Source organism: Cinclus cinclus, chromosome 3 (assembly GCF_963662255.1).
Source record: "Cinclus cinclus chromosome 3, bCinCin1.1, whole genome shotgun sequence".
Taxonomy (NCBI): domain Eukaryota; kingdom Metazoa; phylum Chordata; class Aves; order Passeriformes; family Cinclidae; genus Cinclus; species Cinclus cinclus.
This window is the reverse complement of record NC_085048.1, coordinates 56,910,661-56,934,153: the sequence shown is the minus strand read 5'-3', so window position 1 is coordinate 56,934,153 and position 23,493 is coordinate 56,910,661. Positions and strand designations below refer to the sequence as shown.

Below are 23,493 nucleotides of genomic sequence, written 5' to 3'. Positions count from 1 at the left end.
AGAAGTCTGCATTTGTAGATGACTCTTTTAGTCTGACAATATATTCTCTGTATTGGAAATACCCAAATTATTCAATATGTTGTGTTATTCAGTATTGCTGGGGAAGTGCAAAAGTGGTTCTTCTGCTTGAATGAAAACTGTTAAGCAAGAAGTCCATCACTGACAATGCTAAGTGATAATTTACAAAACACAGAAAAATTTAAAAGACGAAAGCAGGCTTTACATCTACTCACCTGACTTTTCTTTTTTTACTGCATACTGTAAGAAAGATTTCCATTCCATTTCCAATATATTTGGAAATACTTCAACCCAAATCTCAGAGAAATCAAAAAGCAGATGTTCTTAGTTTTAGTGCTTAAGCAGCTTTGCCTCACTTTCAATGAAAACCCCATCTGTTTCCACACAACGTGGTGTATTACTGCAAGCTTATATTTTATTACAGGATACTTTCCATCTGAAGGGTTTGTTTACATTTAAAAGAAAAAAGACAAAACTATGGAGTTAGCAGATAAATGCAAGTTCCATTACTAATTATATATTATACTAAATATATTATGGTGTGTGTATACACCATCATTTATTTATTATGTAATTATTTATGTACTAAACACACGTCATAGAGGATTTGGAATATTTTTTTAAAGTTTTTTTACCATCACACTTATGATATCGCATACTTTAACTTTTAATTGTATTATTTAAGGATAGGTTTTTTAGTCTTCAATTCTAGAAATGTTACATCATAGCAAAAAAAAAAAAAAAGCTCAAGAATTTCTACCCCCTTGTGCCCTTGATTACAAGAGAAAACTCATTCTTTTGGCATCTCTGGTTTAAGTTACATTTGTGTTCATTCCCATTAAACTCTTGTAAGAGAGAGTGAAAACTAAATCAAAATGCTTAGAAAATACAACATTTTGTCACAGATTTCCAGAAAGACACCAAAAGGATTCAGAATTACAGAATCCCAAGGTGGTTAAGGTTGGAAAGGACCTCTGGAAGTCATCTGGTCCAACCCCCTGCTCATGCAGGGGTACCTAGAGCTAGTTAGTTGCTTATATCCAGGCAGCTTCTGAAGATCTCCTAGGATGGACACTCTACAACCACCCTGCACAATCAGTGTCAATGTTTGGCCACCCTCACAGTGAAGAAGTATTTATTTCCTGATGTTCAAATGGAGCTTCCTGGGTTTCAGTTTCTGCTCATTGCCTATGGTTCTGTCACTGAGCTCCACTGAACAGAGCCTGCCCTGCTCCTCTTTGCATTATTGCACATTGTATTTAGACACATTGATAAGATCCTTCTGTCCTCCCGACTATGCAGTTCCAGCTGTCTTTTTCTTCTCATGTGAGGTACCTTCAGCATCTGCAGAAGCACGCGTGTCAATAAGCACAAAAAAATGTTGAGACTTCCCAGCCACTGGTTCCTCTCCCTGTCACACAACACAGCCAACACATAGCAAAGCACTTTAGTGCAGTAAAGAGCTCAGGCTGCTTTAAATGTCAGAGATGTCAGCAACCATGCCAAGGCAGACCTGAAATCCCTGAGGCCCCTTGGGAAGTGAATGACAGGAACTGATTGAAAATATTCTGGCTATGAGAATAAATATGTTTCCTGCTTTTCACACCCACACAGGAATTTAGAAGTCTAATGCAGAAGAAAGTACTTCTGCTGAAGGAAGAAAATAAATACAAACTCAAATGCCACTGAAATCACTGAGCCTTAACTAAACACCTTCCTGCATTAGGGTTTAGCCATTAGGAGCTTCTTGTCTTTTGTATTTCTGTTGGTATTGCTCAAGGCTTCTCCTCCCTTCGTCAATGAAACCTTCCAGTTTCAGGTCTTCAATAAATAAAGCTTGGCTCCTATGCATATTGTCAAAATAAAAGTCAATGGCAAACAGAAGCACACGGTCACAATGAAGCATGCAAGAGAATGGCACAACGTATAGTCCACATAAGATTAAAAATTAATCAGGCACAGAACATTTTAAGGTTGTCATATTTGCATTTTTAAAAAAATATTTTTCTTTTTTTTCTTTTAAAGCACTTATTACCTGGGCACTGGGGAGAGGGGCTGCAGTTTCAAGCTGTGGAAGTCCCACTTCCTGTACTGCTGGGACTGGATCCATCTCTCCACATTTTTTACCGTGTTCTGGTTTTAAACAAGAAAACAGCACACAACAGCTGCATCATAAATGCTGAACATTAATCTCAAACAATCTCTAGAGTATGTTGAAATAACTTCTATGGCAATGGATAACAAAAAACCCCAAACTTATAATTTTTTTCATTTCATGGAGTTAGGACAAAATAAGAGCCACTTTGCTATTATTTGACCACATTTCAAAAAAAAAAAAAACAACTCCATTAACACATAAGTGGCAGAGAAGAGTTTCTAATTAGGCAGTTGGATATTTTATTGTGGTAAGATGGATAATTATTATTCTTCGCTCACACCTTAAAAATAATGGAAGATGCTGATTGTTCCTTGACTGACTCATGCTGCTTCCAAAATTAAATAAACTTTTGGACTCTCTAACCATCATAATGCAAAAATGTAGACAGATACAATCAATCTTCACAGTCTTTCCAGAGTGAGTGACATTAGCCTATTGACACAAATACTTCTGCCAAACTTTACTGCATTAACCAGTCTTATGAGATGTCTGATTTTTAATTTAGCTTTCTGTGATTAAATGTAATAGGTATAACTTTATCTGATTAAGAGTTGCTATTGAAATAGAGGTCAGGTAAGATGTTCAAAAGAGCAAAACAAAAGTTAAAATATCAACTTGTAGAAGCAATTTGTGCAACTTACAGAAAGAGCAACAAATCTACAACATTGAAAGGTACACTAACCTGCATTCTCATTGCTACTGCAAGAGAACCAATAGACTTTCCAGCACCAGGGTTGTTCTGCTGACCATAGTTGTGTTTCTCTGAAAAATATGAGTATTGCAGTAATAAATCACAAATGTTTTGTGAGTGGGAGTAAGTGTATTGGAAGCTTATGTCCAAATAAAAAATTTCAGAATGTTGACTTGAAATTTAAGAATATTACTGACAAAATTATAGGTGGCTTCTTTAATACTTCAAATGAAATCACCCAGAAGGACGAATACACTCTTAAAATTGGGGAGTAAATGTATGCTGTGAAACATATTACACAAACCCAGAGAAAAAAATATTCACACAGCTTTATTTGAAAAGCTACATACATGCTTGAACAAAACACCTAAATGAGCATGGTAAAGACTCTTCTCTTTGATGCACAAGTGAGCGAGAACAATTAAATTATCACAAATACCATACAGGCTTATTATAACTTGGAAGCAGTTTATGCAATTTTTTTTAATAGCAACAGTTATCTTCATCAGTATGATATTAAGAGTAGGTATTCTGTAGAGTCTATACAATTCAGAGTGACTTCAACTTCAGAGACAGTTATAATTCTTTCTAGTGGAAATATATCAAATTATAATTGTACATTAGCTACCCCAACTAAACATACTATTTTGTCATTTTGCTGTAATCCTTCTTCTGGCTTGTTCTTCTGTTGTTGCTCATGGACTTTTAACTAGACACAATTTCTCCAAAATTCACAACCTAGTCTCTGTGAGCATATCAAGGCTTTAGACACATTCTGAAGGGTGTAGACATAATTGTAATAAAAATTAACAACTGCACGCTGACAGCTTTAACCCTTCTGCCATGGGGGAACTGAAGTGCAAACCCTGACCTGGCCAAGCTCTTGCTCGATTCACCCCTTCTCTACTGGTCATAAAAGGCTCACGATTCCTTGCACAACCACCCCTCCCAACAAGGGTCCCAGAGCAGCAGGGCACAGAGCACTCAGAGTGGAGACAGGGTGGCAGCTACAGCCCACTGTCCCACACCCATCGCTGAGAGAGCAAGAGACTCTCTCTGCATCATTCCATGTGTTTCCTGACCCTTTCTCAAACTTTCCTGCCACCAGGCATCCACACATCAACGACAAATCTAACTAAACTGAAGACAACAGTCCTCATATTAAACTCTAATTGAAAGTGTCTGAAAAGTCCTTCTACTTGCATTAACACTTGCAATTAAAACAACCAAACAAAATCCCAACAATTTCTTCTGGAGATGCTCAGCTTTAGATTTAGACAGAGGAGTTTTACTGGAATAGTCTATTACAGTCATAAGATGACTCTTGTTGCTTTGAGACCAGGCTGGGAGAGCTGCCAAACAGACAAAGTAGGAAGAATGAAGTTTAAAACCCCCTTTTAGACAGCTGTGCTTTACAGAAACATTTTGACTTTTTATGTTATTTGGCTTCATATGACTATTTTTATCAGGGCAGAGCTAGCATGTGTGTAAATACATACTAGAATTAGACAATTCCCTTCAATAAACTTTCTCTCGGACTGCCTATGCTACACAGTCACCCCACAAAGGACTAACCAGGCTTTTACAGGGGTGGAGGTGAAACTAGAGGTGAAAGTCATGCACACATGGAGTTAGCAAGACAATAATGGGATTGCAACAGTTCTCCTAGGATAAATTTTCCAGATGGAGGCTGGAATAGCACTCTCTGCTTCGGAATATGGTCAGATCAGCTGAACTTCAGACATTGTGCATATCCTTTGTGCAGATGAGTGAGAGCAGCTGTCAGGTGCTACCTGTCTGCTCAGGCAGCCTAGAATAGAGAAGAGGTGGGGAAATCATTGAATTTCCCACTAACATACTCAAACCATGTGGGTTTCAGCTTTCAAATGACCCCAAAAGAGTTGGACATCAAATCCCAAATAATTCTGGTTTCCTTAAGTTTTGTTCAGAAAGATATTTTAATTTCCATGCATTTATAAAGTATATTCCTGCAAGATATTATCAGCACTCACCTGATTCCAAGATTGTCAGTGCAACAGAAGCAGATGTTACACTGCTAGAAAATTGCAGAATGTTTTAAAATGGTGAAAATTTAAAAATATTCAGTCAAATTAAAAAAAAATAAATTGAAAAAGAATTGTCACTTTGAAGTGAGCACTTTTATCCCTACTCTCCTGACTTATATTTTCCCAATTCAGCTATGTCCTTGCAAATTCTGAATGCTTTTAAAATATGCAAGTGTGTTAGAGGACATGTACACCCACGCAAGTTGGAAATCCAGCCACCATCTAGCAAGAACAAAAGTTACTTCATGACCATTATTGCTTTCAGGCTTCATTTAGCTCCTGCGACCCCACAGATGTTAAGCTGGACATTTCTAAAGCAAGAAAAAATCCAGAACAATTTCCAAGCACCTCAGCCAGATTCCATGGAAGTCAAGAGGCAGTTATGAGATTCAGTTGTTTCTCCAAGGTCACAACTACTCCACAATGGGCTTTACACAAATATCTTGCAACTAAATGAAGTGTGTTCTTCCTGTCAGACACCTGTGTTTCACGTTCCTCTCTAGTAAGCTTTGAGAACAACACTTTTACAGCTGGTAAAATGCATTTCTGCTGTAATTCTGGAATTTCTTCAAGATTCTGACAACCTCGAAAGTATAACCATAGCTCAAAAGAATAACCATAGGGACAGATAGACATTTGGTACATTAAGTTCTATTTAAATTATCTTGATAAAAATCTCACACTGCCTTTCCAAAAAAATGCAGTACTCAACAGAGCGCGTTGCTACAACTTGAAAAATGCCAAGAAATGTATATGCTTATGCCAAACCTTACATTTCCTGCATTAGGAATGAATGTTACTGTGGTATGTAATGCGGCCTTTCTAACAACACTTTTTCAGAGAAGGGAAACACTAATATTATCTATAGTTCTTTAGAGTAACTAAAGCATGAAAATATTTAAGTCTTAAGACATAGTGTGCAGTTATACTGTGTAACTTTCAGGTCTGTGAAGGCTCAGACTCACTTCTCAATGGAGAGAATTAGGTATCTGAAAGTGGGACTTGCACCAGACAGCACATAGTGCTGGGGGAGTCCAGTCACTCCTGATGCCTACTTAGGCTGCACAGACTGGTTTATCCCACCCTGTTAGAACCACCCCAAGTCTGTCGCATAAGAGGCTTCTACTTGCAAGATTAAAATGAGGAGGGGAGACTCCTTTTAATTAATTAATTTATTTATAGGTAGGTATGACTGCTGTACCACCACTCCATCTTCTCTATTCCCTTCTCTTTCTCCCCCATTCCTCCTTCATATAAGACTGTGTCATAGTAGCAGGCTGGGAACCTGCTGAAGAGACCTGTGTGCCAAGCCCTGCCCTGCAAATACTTAACAATTACATCCAAAAATCCCTAGGGGAAATAAATGGGCCCTAGAGATGCAAGGAGACTCCTAGTCACTAGTTCAGGAAAAAGAAAACGTGTACTATTTTTGGACACTTTGTGTAGCATCAGGAAGGGATAAGGTTTGGTACCCACCCTTGAGATCCTCAGTAGGATCAGAGATCTGCTTTGGGAGGTAGACAACGAATGTCCAAATGCTTTCAGACAACCAAGTGAATAATAACCCAGATCTTCACACCTGCAGTGTCTGTTCAAGTCAGGAGGATATCATGAAAGACAAGGAAAGATATCTATTGCTAAGGTCATGCTTTGCATGGGAACAGCAGCTGCTTTATGAGCCTGATCTTGCATTAACTCTTCATGGAGTGTCTGCTTAATTTGCCCTTAGGGAATATCCCTAGTTTAAAACCCATGCAATTAGGTTTTCTCAGCTTTATGCCCATTTCCATAGTTTTGCATCAATAGATGTCATACTAATACACTTGTGATAAGATTAAAAAAACCTCCACAGATTAACCAGTCATGCTACCCATGTACTTCCTCATTTTCCTATTCATTTGCAGCATAATCTCATTGGGATGCTGAGTAATCAAATTCATACACACCCCAAAAATCTAGAAAATCTCTAGAGCTCTTCACAGAATTTTAAGAAATTATACAGGAAACTTAAAATTACATGTTATTATTATTACTACATGGTATTCTAGCAGCAGAGTAACTTCTGGGAAGATTTCTTAATTTTATTCCCAAGAAAATTCTCCAACATTTTTTCAACTGATAAATTATTGAACACATACACCCTCCACAAGTTAGGGAGAGAGGAAGATGAAACCAAACCGTTTTTTGCAGGAATAATTACTGCAGGAGACATTCTGCCTCTTAACTACACATGATTTCTCTACTCCCTCCTGTACCACTCTCTGCAGACAGTTTCACAGCACTTTGCAGCTGATATTTCTTCCCTTCTTCTCCTTTTCCCGTACTCCAGGTGAGACCACAGAAGTCACAGGATGAGACACTGTACAAAACAGCACTATGTAATACCTCATCTGATGACCCAACAGTCTTCCCTCTGAACTCTCTGAATCCATTGGGTCATCGCTTATCTAACCATTCTGGTATGAAGAATCTATTGCAACCTTCCTTCTCTCACCCACCATCTTTTCCCTATTTATACATCAGATAAAGGTGTACACATGCCCTGTACACACACACTTTTAAAGGCCCTCCCACAGAAATGCAGCTTTTAACCACACTGTGCTATCACCAAGATGCCACACACATCTCAAAGGTTCACTGTACAGCACTTGCAAGAACTGTCACCTTTTATTACCTCTTACCTGACAGAAGATCATGAGCACCGTAGATAACAGTGGCCCCAGGCTTTATCCAGCTCACAGGAACATCATCGGGTTTTGCACTGCCAAACACCACCGTGTCTGCGTGACCGAGCTAGGGACAGCCCAAAACACCCCCAGAAACAAAACAAGCATTTAATCTTAGAAACACATACTAGGATACACATCTTAAAAGTCTTCAGACTTATACAGCCTTTTGAGCAAAGCTCTTACAGACAACAAGAATGAAAAAGAAAGACACAAATTGATAATTTGATTCTTACCTGCCAAGTAAGAAAGTTTAAAGTAGAATTTTTAATGTTAAGAATAGCATTTAAAATTAAGTTAGGTGAACAAATTGAGAGATCAGGTGAGTGAGGTCAAAGTAAGTATCAATATTTAATGGGGATCATACCCTTCCAAAAAAAAAGTTCTATCATTGTCCTAAAGTCCAAAATAACTTGAAGTAACTTAAGAAAAAGAAGGGTTGAAAGACAGCAAATAGGCACTTGTAAAGAGTACAGCCAGATTGACAGACAGTAGAAAACCAGGCCAGCTGACAGGAATGCAGGATGACTGACCCCTTCTGCGAAGATCAGCGCCTTTGAATACCAATTAAAGCACTTTTTTCCTTCTCAGTCCATGTCTGCTAATCACTGCCCCTGATTTAGCTTAAGCTGGCAGATGTTGGAGCAAAAATGGTTACTACTAAAATTCTTATAATCAAAGACATAAGTGCTTTTCTTTCCCCAGTTGCTCTGAAACAGGGCCCTTTACCAATTATTAGAATCACCATGAGATAAGGGACAGCACCAGAAGCAGACATATTAAGATACACTAAAAAAGCTAAGCACAGAAAGGCATTGCCTCAAGTCACACTGTAAAAATTATTTCAGAAATACAGCAGTTTTGGTAATATTTTGGGTAAATGCAAATTAATTCCAAGCGTCACGAACTCAGTGAGCCACTCTACAAATTGATTTGTGACTGACAAGCGTTCCAGCTTCTTTTTTGGCCAAAAGTGCTCTGACACAACCCTGCCCAACACTCTTGCCAAGAAAGAACAGCTACAAATCTTGTCAGGATAGCAGGTTTTTGGCACAGCTGAGCATCCAGGAGGGGAGAAGAACATAACTGCTGTGGAAAAGGCATAAAACTAAAAAATCTCCATCTTCCCCTTGGAGGACACAAGGATGGCCTAACCCTCCTTAGAGATCCCAATGTGGAAACAAAGCCAGAAGTGTGGGAGAAGATTTAGTTTTTTGACAAATGACTAATGCAGTGAGCTGATTCAGGCTTCAGTCACATGTCCAGCAACACTCCTGTAACTGCCTGTGCACAGTCATTCACCCTTATTCAAATTGGTCACACTCCTGAGTCTGCTGCAAGTATCAGCTTACATGCCACTCTTAGAAGGCCACATAAGTCATAATGCCTGACCAGTGTCAAGTCAAGTGATACTGAGAAATCTGCAAGGAAATCTGGATAAAAGGATGCTGTAATTCCTCATGTACCAAGAACACCATGCTGAAGGCACACTTTGCCTTGCAAAAGAAGGAAATCTCTGCTGTAACAGTCAACATCAAAACAGAGAAAAACAGTGATTTTTCGCAGTTACATGAGCACAGCCTTTTTTTTTTTTTTCAAGGAAAAAAAAAATTAATATTCAAGCAGTTAAAAATCATATACTGTAAGTCAAGATGCCTTTCCATGCAAAGCCCCTGGGACAAGGACCAAGAGCTATGCACACCGCTTAGCATCGTGAATTGATGAACAAGTTGAGAGCTGTATGCAACAAGTAATAATTCTGATGAATGTTCAGCCAACATCCTCATGACAAAATTGATTCAATGTAACTGTAATGTCAGAAAACAACTGATGGAACCAAATATTCACCTCTATGACTACCGACCCTAATGTTGAAAAATGTTCTTAACAGCTGAACACAATTATTTTTGAAGCCAACAATAACATTGGTTCAGATAGCTAACATCACATATACCTATAAATTTTAGCAGAAAACCAGCTGGACCTTTCACCTCATTGCCCTGCCCCACATCCTCCATGAAAAAAAGTTGCTTCACATGGCAGCAAATAGTTGTACCACAGGTTAGACACATGGATTTCTCAGAGCCTTCCCCAGTGTGATTTCCTTTCCCTTATTTCACACTGAAAACAATATTTTATGTGCAACTATTGAAAAAGTTCCCATAGAATCAATAAAATATATATCACAAACATTTTAGAGAATTTTTTCCCCATCAGTATTTTTAAAAAGTATATCCAGAAACTGGGAGAGCAAGTCCACTGAAAGCAAAATACTTGTGGACAGAATTCTGGGTGTCCTTGGAAGAGATTTATGGAATCTCCATCAGGGAATTTTAATTTCTTTAGTTTCTTGCAAGAAGTTGTGCCCATGCCTCCATTGCTTTTAGATTTTTCTCTTCTGCCATAATGTACTCTTTTGACCCCTCTTTAATCACTAAAGCAAGAAGCAAACCTTGGGATGCGTGTTGAGGGTCAACTCCTACATCAGAAACTGATTGCAGACATGGAAAAGTCCTATGAATATAATCACATTTAGCCTCCCTCAGCAAATGCACCACAGTCCCTGGGCAGAGGACACAAAGGACACATCTGACAGGAACCAGATGCTACAGGCAGCCACAGCCAGAAGGTCAAGGAAATACCCATGAGGGAGAACATGTGGCTGCCTGCCTCATGCTTCCTGGACAGCAAGGCTCCATTCCATCAGGCTGGCTAGAGGAAAGAATGACAAGCATCAGGCCAAACCCTCCTTAATGTACTAGGCAACAGGCTGGAGACAAAGTAAGCCAACAGTCCAGTAGTATCCTGCCTTCTCACCGGTAAATATTTTTTCAGTTGGGAAGAGCTGTGCCAATAAATAATCTGCAACCTTACCTCATAAGAAAATATGATCCCCTCCACCAAGATTTAAGTTGAAGCAGATTAAGAAGCACCACCCATTCCCAAGACAGAACACCAAATGTTAAAACAACAATACAGACTTTCCAGCCAAGTATTAAATGATAAAGGCACAAAGTAGCTGTCTATTACAGATTACTGAAACTCCATTTTCCTGTGAAGTCTGAATAAAATTTCCATTTTCTCATAGTTAAAATGGACTGCTACAAAGGCCATTTTTAAATGCATGATCAAACAAAAAAATTAAAATTAAAAATTGAAATGTAAAAGCCCTCAGAATCCTGGGTATTAAGCTAGGCCATATAAAATTGAAGAGATGCAATGAAGAATAGGAATATGATGAAAAGCTTTTTCACAACTCTATGTAGAAGTCCCTTTGCACATCAGTTTACTGATCAGGTACCACTTTAACCACAGCAATTTTAATTACTTTCTGAAACCCTGAAAATTTTTAAAGTAAATATGTACCTTCAGGTACGTTTTGCACCAGGGCATGTACTAATCACATGGTTTCCTCCAGCTTTCCTTGTCACATCACCCTGAATGCACTTGCCCTACACAGAGCACATGAAAATCAAGCCCACACCTCTGCTGTGGGCTCAAGCCTGCCACTATGATCCATGCTTTAGCAGCTTCTCCTCTAGCTCACAGACAGGGAGATACATTTCAAAATTACAAGGAACAGAGATGATGTGCATAAGGTGTTGAAGTGGAAATACTTTGTCTATGTCATTAGAATCGTTCATGCAGCTTCCCTCTCCTCTCCTCTTATGGGATCCATGTGCCTGGCCTCCTGTTCTTTCATGCTTACAATATAAAACTTATTTTTCTGCCCATCACAAGAGTCTTGGTCTTACCAAGACAGCAAAACTAGGACAGCAAATAGCTAAGAGATGTCTAAGAGTTTGAAGCTCAAGTGTTGGCTCTAAGGAAAAGCACCCTGTGGCCAAAAGAAGTTATTTTTCAAACTGAAAAGGAAACTCCCACTCAGCTCTCCAGCTGAACCACTCTCCTATTCTTAACCTCGCTTTTCAAAACAACTTTTCTATTCCTAATTATACACAGACAGACCAATTCTCACTACTTTTACAATAAAATTGTAAGATAAAATCTCTTTTAATCTCTTAAAACAGGCATGCTATGGTTCACAAACAGACTATATTAAAGATGACATGATGAAATAATGACTGACTGAATTTAAATGACTGAAATAAAATTCTGTTTTCTATGTTTTGGCAAGAAAATAACATTTTTTTTTAATATGGATCCACTTGACAACCTCCTTTCAAGCTAGAAAGCATAATTCTGACATAATAAAGGATTAAAATCACCAGCTCCCATTCTTCATATGCAACACTGAATTGATTTTGGGGAGTCCCATTTTAAAATTACAAGGAATACCCCTAAAAGTATGTCACTAGGTCATGCATCAGGCACAATGCCTTTGAAGAGCTCTCTACACAAAGCTTAACAGAATGATAACATCTTAAGTATTTCCTCTAAGATGCTTGTGTCTTTATCTCTCACTTTGTAACTTCTTTCACATTGAACCTATCAAGGCAAAAAGAACAATGTTTCTTCATGACAACTTTGCATAGACTTGCCAGAACCTTCAAAAATGCTTTCTCACATTTGTGAATTATTTGAAAACCCAAGAAGCTCAACAGTTCTGAAGGACATGGCTCAGCTGTGCTGTGAGAACTGGTCAAGCAAACCCAAAATGGAACAAAAAGAAATATTAATAATCTGCTCAGCAAAACATGAAGTGGGGAGTGAAAAGAACATTGAAACTGTGTCCATTATTTCAGATCAAAGCAACAAAATGAAAATGTACCATTATTTATTTTATTCCCTTTTTCTGCCATAAGGCAGAACAGACTTGTTTTAAAGGAGCACACTAAGTCAGATGGTATATAGCATTATGCTGTTTGTTAGGAGAGCTACCTCCATATTTTTAAACTTTTCCTAAGGTGGACTAAAACATACTTCCTCTTGATCATTTTCAAAATATTTTTGCAAAAGTGCACAAAGCAATAACAAGTCCATAGCAATACAAAACCTTATCCAAAAGACCTACAAACTTAGTCTTGTGTAACTCATTTAAATTAAAAGAATTTCTAAAGGAAACACTTGTTGTTATGCTGTCCTTTTTAAAAAGAAGAACAAATTAGCAGAGCTAGTCTAAGGTAATGTAGTAACCACTTAAGAAAGATATTACATCATTAAGGTCATGGTAAGTGCTTTAATGCAAATAGGCCTGGTCACTGGATTACAACAAATAACATTCCCCCTACCCTTAAGATAAAACTCTCCTTTCCTGTTATATATTGCAAAACAAATGCATCCTAGTGAAAAACTCATCCTCTTCATAAGTTTATCCCTCACTTGCTGAGTGAAGTTATTATGCTACCACAGGTTACACTTCCAAACAACAGCATACAGACTGCCACTGTAGAGGTATCCCATTCAGACAAATGAAAAGTTAGTGCATTGTGCAGGAAAAACAAAACATAAATTGATTCTTTCAAGTCTCTGAAAAACTTAAACATTGAATAACACATTTTCTTACTTGAAATTCAAATAACAAAAAAATCAAGAGAAGAAACCTGGCGAACATTAAAGCTGTTTTTCATAATCTGCATTTTAAACAACACCAGAATATAAATTCTATAATCATGTTATCTAACAACATTGTAGTTCATGTAGAGGTTGCCACAGTACTTCATTGTTTGGTTAGAAACTTGTGCTCAGTTTCTGACTCTCCAGCTTCTGGGAATATGAAACAGGATAGCTTTCCCTGCATGCATTAGATTTTATCAAGGAGCTAGAGTTAACCACCAGAGTGACATCCAGACAGGTTCAGCACAGCTCTGGGATTACTGGTGACATGCTGCTCCAGGCTCACGGGTGAGGAAGACGAAGGTAGGTTTTCCCTGGGCTCTTCTCATTAGTCCCGCAGGCAAAGTACAAACTCTTGTACTGCCAAAAGTTAAAATGAACCTGGAAGACTGAAGTGCATAAAGCCTCAAACTTAGGCCTCCCATTCTGTTTCCCATCAGTGTCCTGCTCCAAGAGGTAAGCTATAGGGAATGCCAAAGAGCAAAGCATGATTATGGGAAAGCATCTGGATGGAAGGAAACAGAATTCTCTCCAGCTATTGACAGCACTGCACAAGCAGCTCTGGGCCCAATCCAGACTTTTTGCTGTAAGCCAGTGGAAACTCCTCTGGCCACCCTGTCACCCACCCCATCCAGCCCAGAGCAGTCCTCTAGCACAACCCCAAGCAATGAGAAATAACTCAGGAATGAGACACGGCAAGGATCAAGTTCACAGCACTCCATCTCCCAGAGCGCCATATGTTTCCCAAGTGCTGTCAGTCACTTAAAAGCCCAGCGCTGAGACAAGCCTGACAAAAACATCCACAGCTGTGAAAACACGGGTTTGCCAGAGAACTTTCTGTCACAGCCGCCGAGTTTGTTTGCTCCTCCTGTCGTCTGGCCACCATGGCTTTGCCTCGGCTGCCACCCCGAGGCACGGGCTGCCGGCACAAGCGCTGTCCCCAGCACCGCACCCTTCAGGATACAAATCCAGCTGAAGCAATTTCATGCAGATGATAACATCACAGGATGAGAAAAAAAAAGGGCATTTCTCTCACACAGAGAGAAAGCCAAAAGGAGAGCTAAAGCATTTGTTTGTTGGATTCCTTCTCTTGCAGCCCTCGGTGTAAAATAATGAAGTTAGAGCAGCTACTGTTGCATGTAATATTCTGGTAGAGGCCAGGGTTTGCACCATTTCTGAGCAAGCAGGAAGGAGAGAAGACCCCAACCCACACTGGCCACCAGCAACCCCTGTGCCACCTGTGACTGCAATGAGGCGTGTCCCTCTTGAGAACTGCAGCGAAGGGCAGGATTGCCAGGTGGACAGCTGACAGGGATGAGCAGACAGTGGGGATGCAGGATGAGCCTGCAGACAGAAGAGCACTCACCTCACTCTGCAGCTGCGGGGCTTTCCAGTGGCAGCTGAGGACGGCGGCTCCCTGGCGCTGCAGCACGCTCTGCAGGGCAGCACCCTCTGCCCCACGCACCCCTACCAGCAGCACCTTCTTCCCACCTGAGCGACACAAGGGAAGTCATTCAGCCACCCCCAGTGCAGGGCACAAGCACCAGCAGCTGCATGGAGCTCCCCCCAGGCCACACAGGGCTGCAGCACTGCAGAAGGGGCTGCAAAGGGGCTCAGAACAGGACAGCGCTGTGTGCCTGCACAACCAAAGCAGCTGTGCCAGCGGGGCAGCTCTTCTGAAGCCTGTACAGGGATGCCAACCATGGGTATCAAGGAGCTTCCTGGTGACTCCCTAAATTCTAGCAGCCAAACACTGTTCTTCTGGCTGTTTGGTATTTTGCACAAATCCTTTCATTCATGTTTGTTAGTAAGTACATTAAACCTCCTGTTTACAGTTCCGCTACAGAAATCCTCGCTTCAACAATTATGAAGCACTGTAAGACAGAGAAAACTTCTGAAACACTGCCTTAAACCAAAAGTGTCTTCACACACAGCAAACCTGCTTGTTTAAATCTGCCAGTTCAGTGTCAGCATTGACACAACACAATCCAAAACAAAAGATTTGCTCAGCAGCAATTTGCATGCAAACCTGGGTTTCACCAACTGCTCACACTTATCAAAACAGTCAAGTGAAATCCCCAAGTGATGCCTGTATTTTTTGTTTGGAAGACTCACATGTCTTGTGTGCCTTCAGTGAAATTAAACCTGCTGATGGAAGCTAACCCCTGCCTAATACCCAAAATCTGTAGGCCTGAGACCCATTTCTACAAATACAGCATTCAGATGCCACTGAGCAGGAGGAGTCCTCCTCACTAGCAGGAGACAAATACATGTCAGGTGGGAAAGCAACACAAAACATAACAAGGTCAGATTATATTTGGCTCCTAGTCAAGATTAAAACTGAGTAAAATAGTTAGGCTAAAATTAATGTAATGATTATAATAGAAGGACTCACCTGTATCTCCAAGAAGCTCCATCACAGCACACACTGTAGGAGGAACTACACAGTCATCACCATGTACCAAGTGTCCTAGGTTTACACTGGATAATCTGCAGTGGAAAAAATATGGAAATTTAACCGAAAAAAAAAAGTCTTTGCAACATAAATCCCCAGCAATGCTTGTAACATGGCTAAGAGCTAATCCCAAGAGCAAACATCTCCCACAAAAGCAAATCCTTTGATAGTCATGTACTGCAGCTAATTTGTATCATCCCACACCCCAGTTAGACAAACACTAAGCCTCAAGAGAGGCCAGGAAAGGGATCTGAGTTAGAATGAGTAACACAATCCCACACCACACAGGCATCTCTTCACTTGTCACAATGGGCTGCCCACAGCACACTTAGCCCAAACACCAGACCAATGCTGCCAGAGCCAGGCTGGCTTAAGAGGGGGCAACCCAGGTGTTTCCATACTGCACTCCATTGTTTCTCATACAGAAGGATGCTCCAAATTTTCCATGCTATGACAATCTCCAGTGCTCCACATAATGGAAAGGTAACTAACTTGAAGGATTTTTAGATTTTTTTCCTACATGGAAAACACAAAACTAGAGTGGGATAAAAAAAATGTAATAGCCTGCAGCTAAGAGCAGGAAGGCTGCAAGAGCAGCAAAATGGTAACACACAAATCTAAATTACACCCATGGTCTCTTCAGAAAGCAATACAACTCGGCACCGGTTGGAAACCTGTGCTAAATGGGTCTAAACTAGTGTAGCCTGCTCTCTCACCACAAGAGAGTGCTGTAAGGAAGTTAAAACCCTCTCTGCAATTTTTGCATCAAGCCTTCTTGTGAAAATTCAGTACTTTGTGACTACCGCTTGTATTATTGAAGTACTGAAGTACCTTAAGTATCATCAGTAAATCAAGATTTCGTTTTATTTTTTGAAAGGACTATGCCCTGAATATAAACTGTGTAAAAAAAAAAAAGGTAACGACCAAATGACCTCAGCAAAAGACTTCTCATTGATTCATTGATTCAGAGGCGTCTTTTATCACTGCTCAATAGCACAGATAGACACATTAACTGAGGAATCCATTAATGAAAAGCACAGGGGAAAACTGATTTTACAGAGCCATCATGCTTGTGCCTGCTAATATTATTTCTCAGTGCTCCACTTACCCATCCACATCCTTCTCTGGTTTCACAGCGTTTAATACCTTACTGCTATATAAGCTTTCTGGGAGGTCAAGAGCAAGGCCCTGCACGTTAGGATCCTCATTAAGTCTCAAGATTTCACTGACAATCTAGGAAGTTAATAAGAAGCATTAAAGATCAGAACAACTGATAAAAATAGAATCTGATTAGAATGAGGTAAAACCTGAAATTTTTTTTTCCCAATTACTTTATGGCCACCTTGGCTTCCCTTGCTTATTACTGCAGATTCTAAATGAAAAAGTAATAACCTGTTCTACTCAGTTTATTATCAGTGGCTTACCAAATTAAGCCACCCTGACTCTGTTCTAAACATCTTGCAAAAGTAAACACGTATTATGTGACATTATGCTGCCAAAAACAGTTTGTGTTTCACCACTCCAAACCTCAGCAAAAGCTTGTCACTGTACTGGCTTCAGAGGATGCTTTTAGAAACAGGATGCCTTGGTTAATACATAGTGCAAAACACGACCAGATCATGGGAGTATTGTCCAATACAGGGACAAAAAATGTTGTAACACTTGAAAGAAAAACTATACAAGGAAAAACTAATTTTATTAAACCAGCATATATGGTTACCAAGTTTCCTTCTTAAAACACCCTCATCCTAACAGCTGGCAATTGCCTTGTGAAGAACTGTTATGTTTAAAAGACACCACAGAGAAGTTTATGAATTTCAAGTAGTGAAACAGATGCAAGTTCAAGTGTTTTATAACTGGTCGTATCTGACATCTGGGACTGTACTACCTACCCTTGACTCCTTCCTCTCTAAAGTAATGCTGATCCATGCTATTCTGCTGTGACCAGAAAGAATACAATGGAACAAAGCATATCAAAGATTTTTTTAGGTGAGAAATGTCATGCAAGCATGTCTTCCCATCTTGTATATAAAACAGTGTGCAGGCAACACAGACCTTTGTAATAGAATTGGATTAACATCCAACAGAAAAGGATTATAAGGAGGTCTTTTTTTTCCTTTAACTAATACCATGCCTATTTAAAATGCTTTTTTTGTAAACTATTCATTGTAATTGTGAACTCTGTTACCTAAACAGTTGATATGCAATCAAAATTAAGCTAGGGGAATTAGGCAGGAGTTAGTTAAGCTGCAACTCTGAACCAAGAGAACATGTATTTCTTTCATGCTAAACACAGATTACACAAGCATGTCAATGGTATGGAAATGCCTCTTGAGTTTCCTGACTCCTGAGGCAAAATCAGGTATATCTCTTAAGGTCTGCTGGCACTTGACAGCAACAGGACTGGTACACAGAAAGGTTGAATGTATATACCACTACACAGACATGAAAACATCTGCATTTTTCTTTAAAAAACCTTGATATGCTACAAAATCCTGGGGGCCTACAGAGCAATTAAAACTTCAAGCTGTATTTCTGACTCCTGGGAAAGTAATTCAATTTCCCATTTTAATTGCATCTTACTTTAAGTCTGCTTTCCATCATCATAGCATTTGAATTCCTTATAACTCATGCAGGGTAAAGTAGCGTAGTATTAACTTGCCTTTACTGTATGCAGGTAGTTTTGGCAAAACCCAAAAGTGCATGGTATTGAAACCCCTCCCACCTTCCCACACCAGGGAACACAACTGAGATGTGGATATTAGTAGATTAAAAAAAACTTGTCAGTTAGTAAGCAAGAGAGTAAGCAAACCATGATGAAGTTATTGGAAGTAACTTCCTTTAAATAACAAAAAAAACCCCAATTTTCTCTTTAAATACACTGCTCAACTACTTCTAAGATACTGCTTCAAACTAACTGCAACTACTGCTGCATAGTATTATTACCTATTTCTGTATTTTACCTAGTGCCATTTCTGTATTACCTAGTGCTGTATTTTAGCTATTTCCTGCTGTGTTACTCAACACATAAAACACATTTACCAACAACAAAGTGTATTTGTTTCTCATTTCAAAGGCCCACTCTTCTTAAATGGGTAGCTGACTATCCATAATCTATTAAACTTCACATTAAGTTCCTTTCAGTGTATCTGGAAGCAGTTCTGCAAGGCAGCAACATTTTAAAAACAAAGTGTACTGAAATACAAGAGAGTACACTGAACTCACAAGACAGCAGGATTATCAAGGTGGCCAGATGGGAACAGAGTCATCTTTTACTATACATTCCTTCAATGGTTTAACTTTCACATGGTTTTCTATATTGAAAACATAATTGATATTAAGTGCTGTGCCTTCAACCAGGTAAAGAATTCAGGCCTCTAGTGATTTGGGGTGGATGTTTGTTATTTAATACATAATTGAAACATTAAAAGATCAATAGACAAATTCAACACCCTCCCTCTCCTTCCCCCTTCCCTTCCCCATAAAATCTTTAATTTCCCCGAATAATATGGGTAACAATCAGGCACAGTCACAAGAGCAACTGCAGGAGATCAGGATACCTGAGTTGGTACAGGGTAAAACACCAAGCACAAAACCAAAACATTACTCTATTGATTCTGCCCCAGCTTGCCAGGGAGCAGCAGACATGTCTATTAACTCTCTTTTTTCTCACTCTTGCGAGTAAGGGGATAATATTTGTTATTTAAACCAAGGCAATCCTAAAACATCCTAAGTAATTTGAGTTACTAGAGGTCAGTCAAAATAATAATGAATGTCAGTAATAAATAAAAGTTTATGACAAAAATGGAAAAGGAAGACTCTTTCAGATATTTCAGTTACCTCATCTTTGGTGCTGCCTTCTGGAAGACAGATGTGAATAACACGTAGACCAATCTGTTAAAAGGAAAGACTTAAAATTACCAAAGGCAAGTAGCTCATGATCATTAACACAAGAATCAGCTAAAGCTTACCTCTTTGGCAAAGTTCTTGTTTGCTTCTTGAATCAACCGGTCATTATGTGCCTTGGGGAACAAAACAGTAACTGAGTTTTAAAATAATACATTTTAAAGATGAGTAAACTAATGTATAGGTCTATGCAAGAAACATGGTGACAATGTCTGTGTCTAAAGGTATTCAAACTAATAAGAAACAAATCTAAGAAAGAAGCAGAAGGCCATCGCTGTTAACCCCAAATAGTTCAAGACTGCTGACATTCATAAGCACAGGCTTCATGGAGGGGGTCAACTCCTGCTAGGGAAGGAGGGCTTGCCCTCTATCCCCCAGCTCCTTCTCTGCACTGCCAGCATTCCTGGCACTGCACTACCAGCATCCCACTCCACAAATGTAGCAGCTGGTGGCGAGTGGCAGCACAGAAGCTGCTGCACTGAGGACACTGTGCAGAGCTCACACTGTGCCAAGGAAGAAGAGACAGGTCTAGGTTCAGCTCATCAGCTGCTCCCCTGTGACAGTAAATGTGGGACTGCACCCCCACACTGACTGCTCAAGAAGTTTAACAGGGATGGAGCAACTGGTGGTAGCACACTGTCCCCTGTAATGTCCCTGCTGCTGCAGCACTGGCAGGTGAACATTTATCTTGTGTAGTGCAGAAAGTCCGGGCCCTAAGACAGTCCCTAACAAAACCCACTGAGCAGCACAGGTGATGCCAGAGTTTGGTGTATGGGCTGGCAGAGTGCAAGGGCAGGACAGGAGGTGTAGGGGAACCAGTGGTGCTTTGCTGAGCTTTGCAGGGCAAGAGCTCCACTGTTAAGCATCATCCCCTGATGCTTTATTTTACTTTTCAGCATCAGAAAAAATTAAGAAGTACCCACCAATCTTTTTTTGCTGTTCAACACAGATAATAAACAACACTTATTACCTATTGTTTATTACTTATTAACACTAATGTTACTTTTGGCATCGATTCAGATTCAGTAGGCTCAGGGGGAAAAGAAGAGTCATAAAATCATTCCACTGCAGGCTCAGTCTGCAACTCCTCATTCCCAGTCCTGCTGAAGAGGTGATGCCCTGTCATGCTGACTGCCATTACTCATGAGTGACTGGCAAAGGAGATAATTTCACTGCCCTCCCTCTGCTCCTCTGGGCAGATATGGCACATGGGGAGCAGCACAAACCTTAAGGCTCTGCCCAAATTACTGGTAGAGCAGTGCATCACAAGAACATCTGTAGACCAAAGCTAGTTTTCTTTGCACCAACAAATGCACATTTAAAATGGGCTCTGGTTCAGAGCAGAGACCAGAGCTAGAGTGACTGGACAGCTGGAGAACAGAGTTTGGGTGAATTTTACCCAGGAGGATCTATGCCACATGTTCCTATGGCCACTTCATGAGACAGACCAAGTGGGGTAAACACTGAGCCAACATAAAACATGCATGCAGCCATGCAGAAAGAAAGATGCAAGAGACAAATGTGTTTGAAAGGAAGCCTCTTCAGATCCCTTGGGCTGGGGCAGATCATAGTCCTAGTCCAGATCATGGTGCAACTGCATGGAAACTAAGAGGAGTGAGAAAAACAGGTCACTGCTTTTCTAGCAGTCCTTAAGCTTTAGTCTTAGAGGGCTCTGTGAAAATGCAATTATCAGGGAGGCTGAGACATGGGACAGCCTGTTCAGACAGCCTCACTAGAACACCCAAAATAAAGCTGTTGCTGCATTATTTAGATTTACTATCAGTACTTAAAAAATACTTACAGTTGGATTTTAAACTTAAAACCTACTGGGTCAGAGTTTCAGTGTATGCCCACTCAAAACCAATACCACCATCCCAGGAAACAGGACAGTAACATTTTTGCCAGTATGGCTCTGGGTCCCCTCGGAATGATAAACATTCCTGTTTGTCCTGTTAAAACACTTCAAACCTTAACAAATCTAAGGACAAGCATCTTCCGTCTTTCTGGGGATAGCTGAAAATATTCATCTTTGATTTTGATTGCCTATCAAAAATGGCACCATCAGTGGGATGCAAAGTTCTTCACAGCATTAGTAAAACAATGGCTCTCAATTACTGCAAGATTCCTTCACATCAGAAAGAGCTGCTACTTCTACAGGATGCTGACACTTTACACAAGGCACTTATTTCACACAGATCCTTCTGAGCTCACTGTGAGTTTCTGGTGTGGTTTTCCACTCCCTGGAAGAACAGGAAGACATTGATAAACTGTAGCTACCCAAAGGTAACAGGGCTGACAGGAAGCAACCGGGCCTTTCATTAATCCCAGCATTGTTATCTCAGGACTGGGAAGTGAAGGGAAGCCCACATTTTCAGGCACCTACACACTTTGCTCAGGATTGCAAAAAAAGCTTCAAGCTCAATAAAGATTTGAGAACACTAATTCAACTATTAAGTTAATCAACTTAGACAAGCTGTGAGAAAAAGTGACCCATACTTAAATTGAGGAAGACTACTTTAGCAAAAGGAAGAAGGGATAAAACTGTTCCTTTCCTTTGCAAAGCTTTCCCAGTCTGAAGTTTGCTGTGACTGTTTCAGTCCTGAAGAAGGGCAACCTAACATCTGGTGGAACTACCTCATCCTATTGCTTTGCTTTATAATAAAGTAGACAATATTCTTTATAAAAGAAGGATTAAAATTCCTTTCTGTATGGTGTTCTTGACAAGTAAGACGGTACAAAGGAGACGGTACAAGACGGTACCAAAGGAGACCTCTCTCAGCCAGTGAGTGCACAGACATACTTTACCTGAATAATGGCAAGCGTTGGTTCAAGCTGAGGGTTTTCTCTTTTAAGAGAGGCCAATGAATTCTTTGCATTCTCAGTGACTCTGCTGCAACACAGTGACAAGCAAATCTTTAAAAAAATAAACCCTCCTAACATTAGTCAGCAGAAAGTCAACCTTAGTCAACAATGTAACAGAGATGCTTGGGCACGTACATTTTTAATCTCCAAAATTATGGCTGGATGTGAAGGGTGAAGGCTGGTGTTCAGCAGGTAGGTACAGAAAACCTTAACAAACCACTTTTTTTTTTAATAGGTATGCGGGGCATTGCTCTGACATGCCCAAAACTTTATAGCTAGGCTGTGCTAATTCATGAGAAGGCTTGTCCAGCCCCACCATGGGAAGTACAGCAGGGAATCACCCCCCTGAGCTGTCTGATCAGCCCTTGGGTCAGGTGGGTCCTGTTTCCATACCCTCGGTCAGGGCAGTGACAGATGCAGAGCCCTTTACAGCTGGGGCTGCCAGGACTTAAAACAGGCCATGCCAACCCCATGAGCAGCAGACCAGCCACTCTCATGGATGCCTTTCAAAACCACTGGCAAAAGGGAGACAGGGCAGCTCTGTTTGCCACACCGCTTCTTGGAAAAAAACCAGTGAGAGCCAGACACTGGGAATGCCATCTGGAAAAAAACTTCTGGGTAAGTGGCAGTCAGCTCTCCTCTGTTACCTTTCATGTGTGCAGATGATACTTACCCAACCAGGCAAAAAGGGGACCCCCTGAAATATATCTGTTCCCCACAGCAAGGAAGACAATCAGAGAACAGCCTGGAGTGCGTTTTTGATAGCTCCTACCCTTGCAGAAGCCAATGACCAGTTCAATTCAATGCTGTCGCAAACTATCCCGTCCAAAGCTGAATCGGGACGGGGAGGTGGGGGGGGCGACGGGGGACACGTTTTTCCTGGCACACATCTGCGCACCTTCTCACCGGAGCCACCGCCACATGGTGGCAGCTCCGCTCGCTCTCAAAACGCCACCAAAACCAAAACCCGGAGCAAATCCCGCCAGCGGTTCTGGGGGAAGCGCGGCATTTAACTACGAGGTCCCCCAAAAAGCCCGCCTCAAAAACCAACCCGGCGCACCCCCGGTGAGGGCGCACGGCCCAAATCGCCCTCA

At 40.5% G+C, this 23,493-nt stretch overlaps 1 protein-coding gene across 1 annotated transcript in view; it reads right to left on the bottom strand.

The window, feature by feature from the left end:
* The window catches only part of MTHFD1L (methylenetetrahydrofolate dehydrogenase (NADP+ dependent) 1 like), a 137,888-nt gene extending 115,411 nt beyond the window's left edge, over nt 1–22,477 (bottom strand). The window contains exons 1-9 of the mRNA XM_062488866.1: nt 22,343–22,477; nt 19,603–19,653; nt 19,472–19,525; nt 16,740–16,864; nt 15,572–15,666; nt 14,543–14,667; nt 7,615–7,726; nt 2,859–2,938; nt 2,054–2,151 (exon numbers count right to left, since the gene is read on the bottom strand). Of these exons, the coding sequence (XP_062344850.1) occupies nt 2,054–2,151; nt 2,859–2,938; nt 7,615–7,726; nt 14,543–14,667; nt 15,572–15,666; nt 16,740–16,864; nt 19,472–19,525; nt 19,603–19,653; nt 22,343–22,477 (875 nt within the window). The remainder of the gene's footprint in view (nt 1–2,053; nt 2,152–2,858; nt 2,939–7,614; nt 7,727–14,542; nt 14,668–15,571; nt 15,667–16,739; nt 16,865–19,471; nt 19,526–19,602; nt 19,654–22,342) is intronic.
* Nucleotides 22,478–23,493: the final 1,016 nt, after the last annotated feature.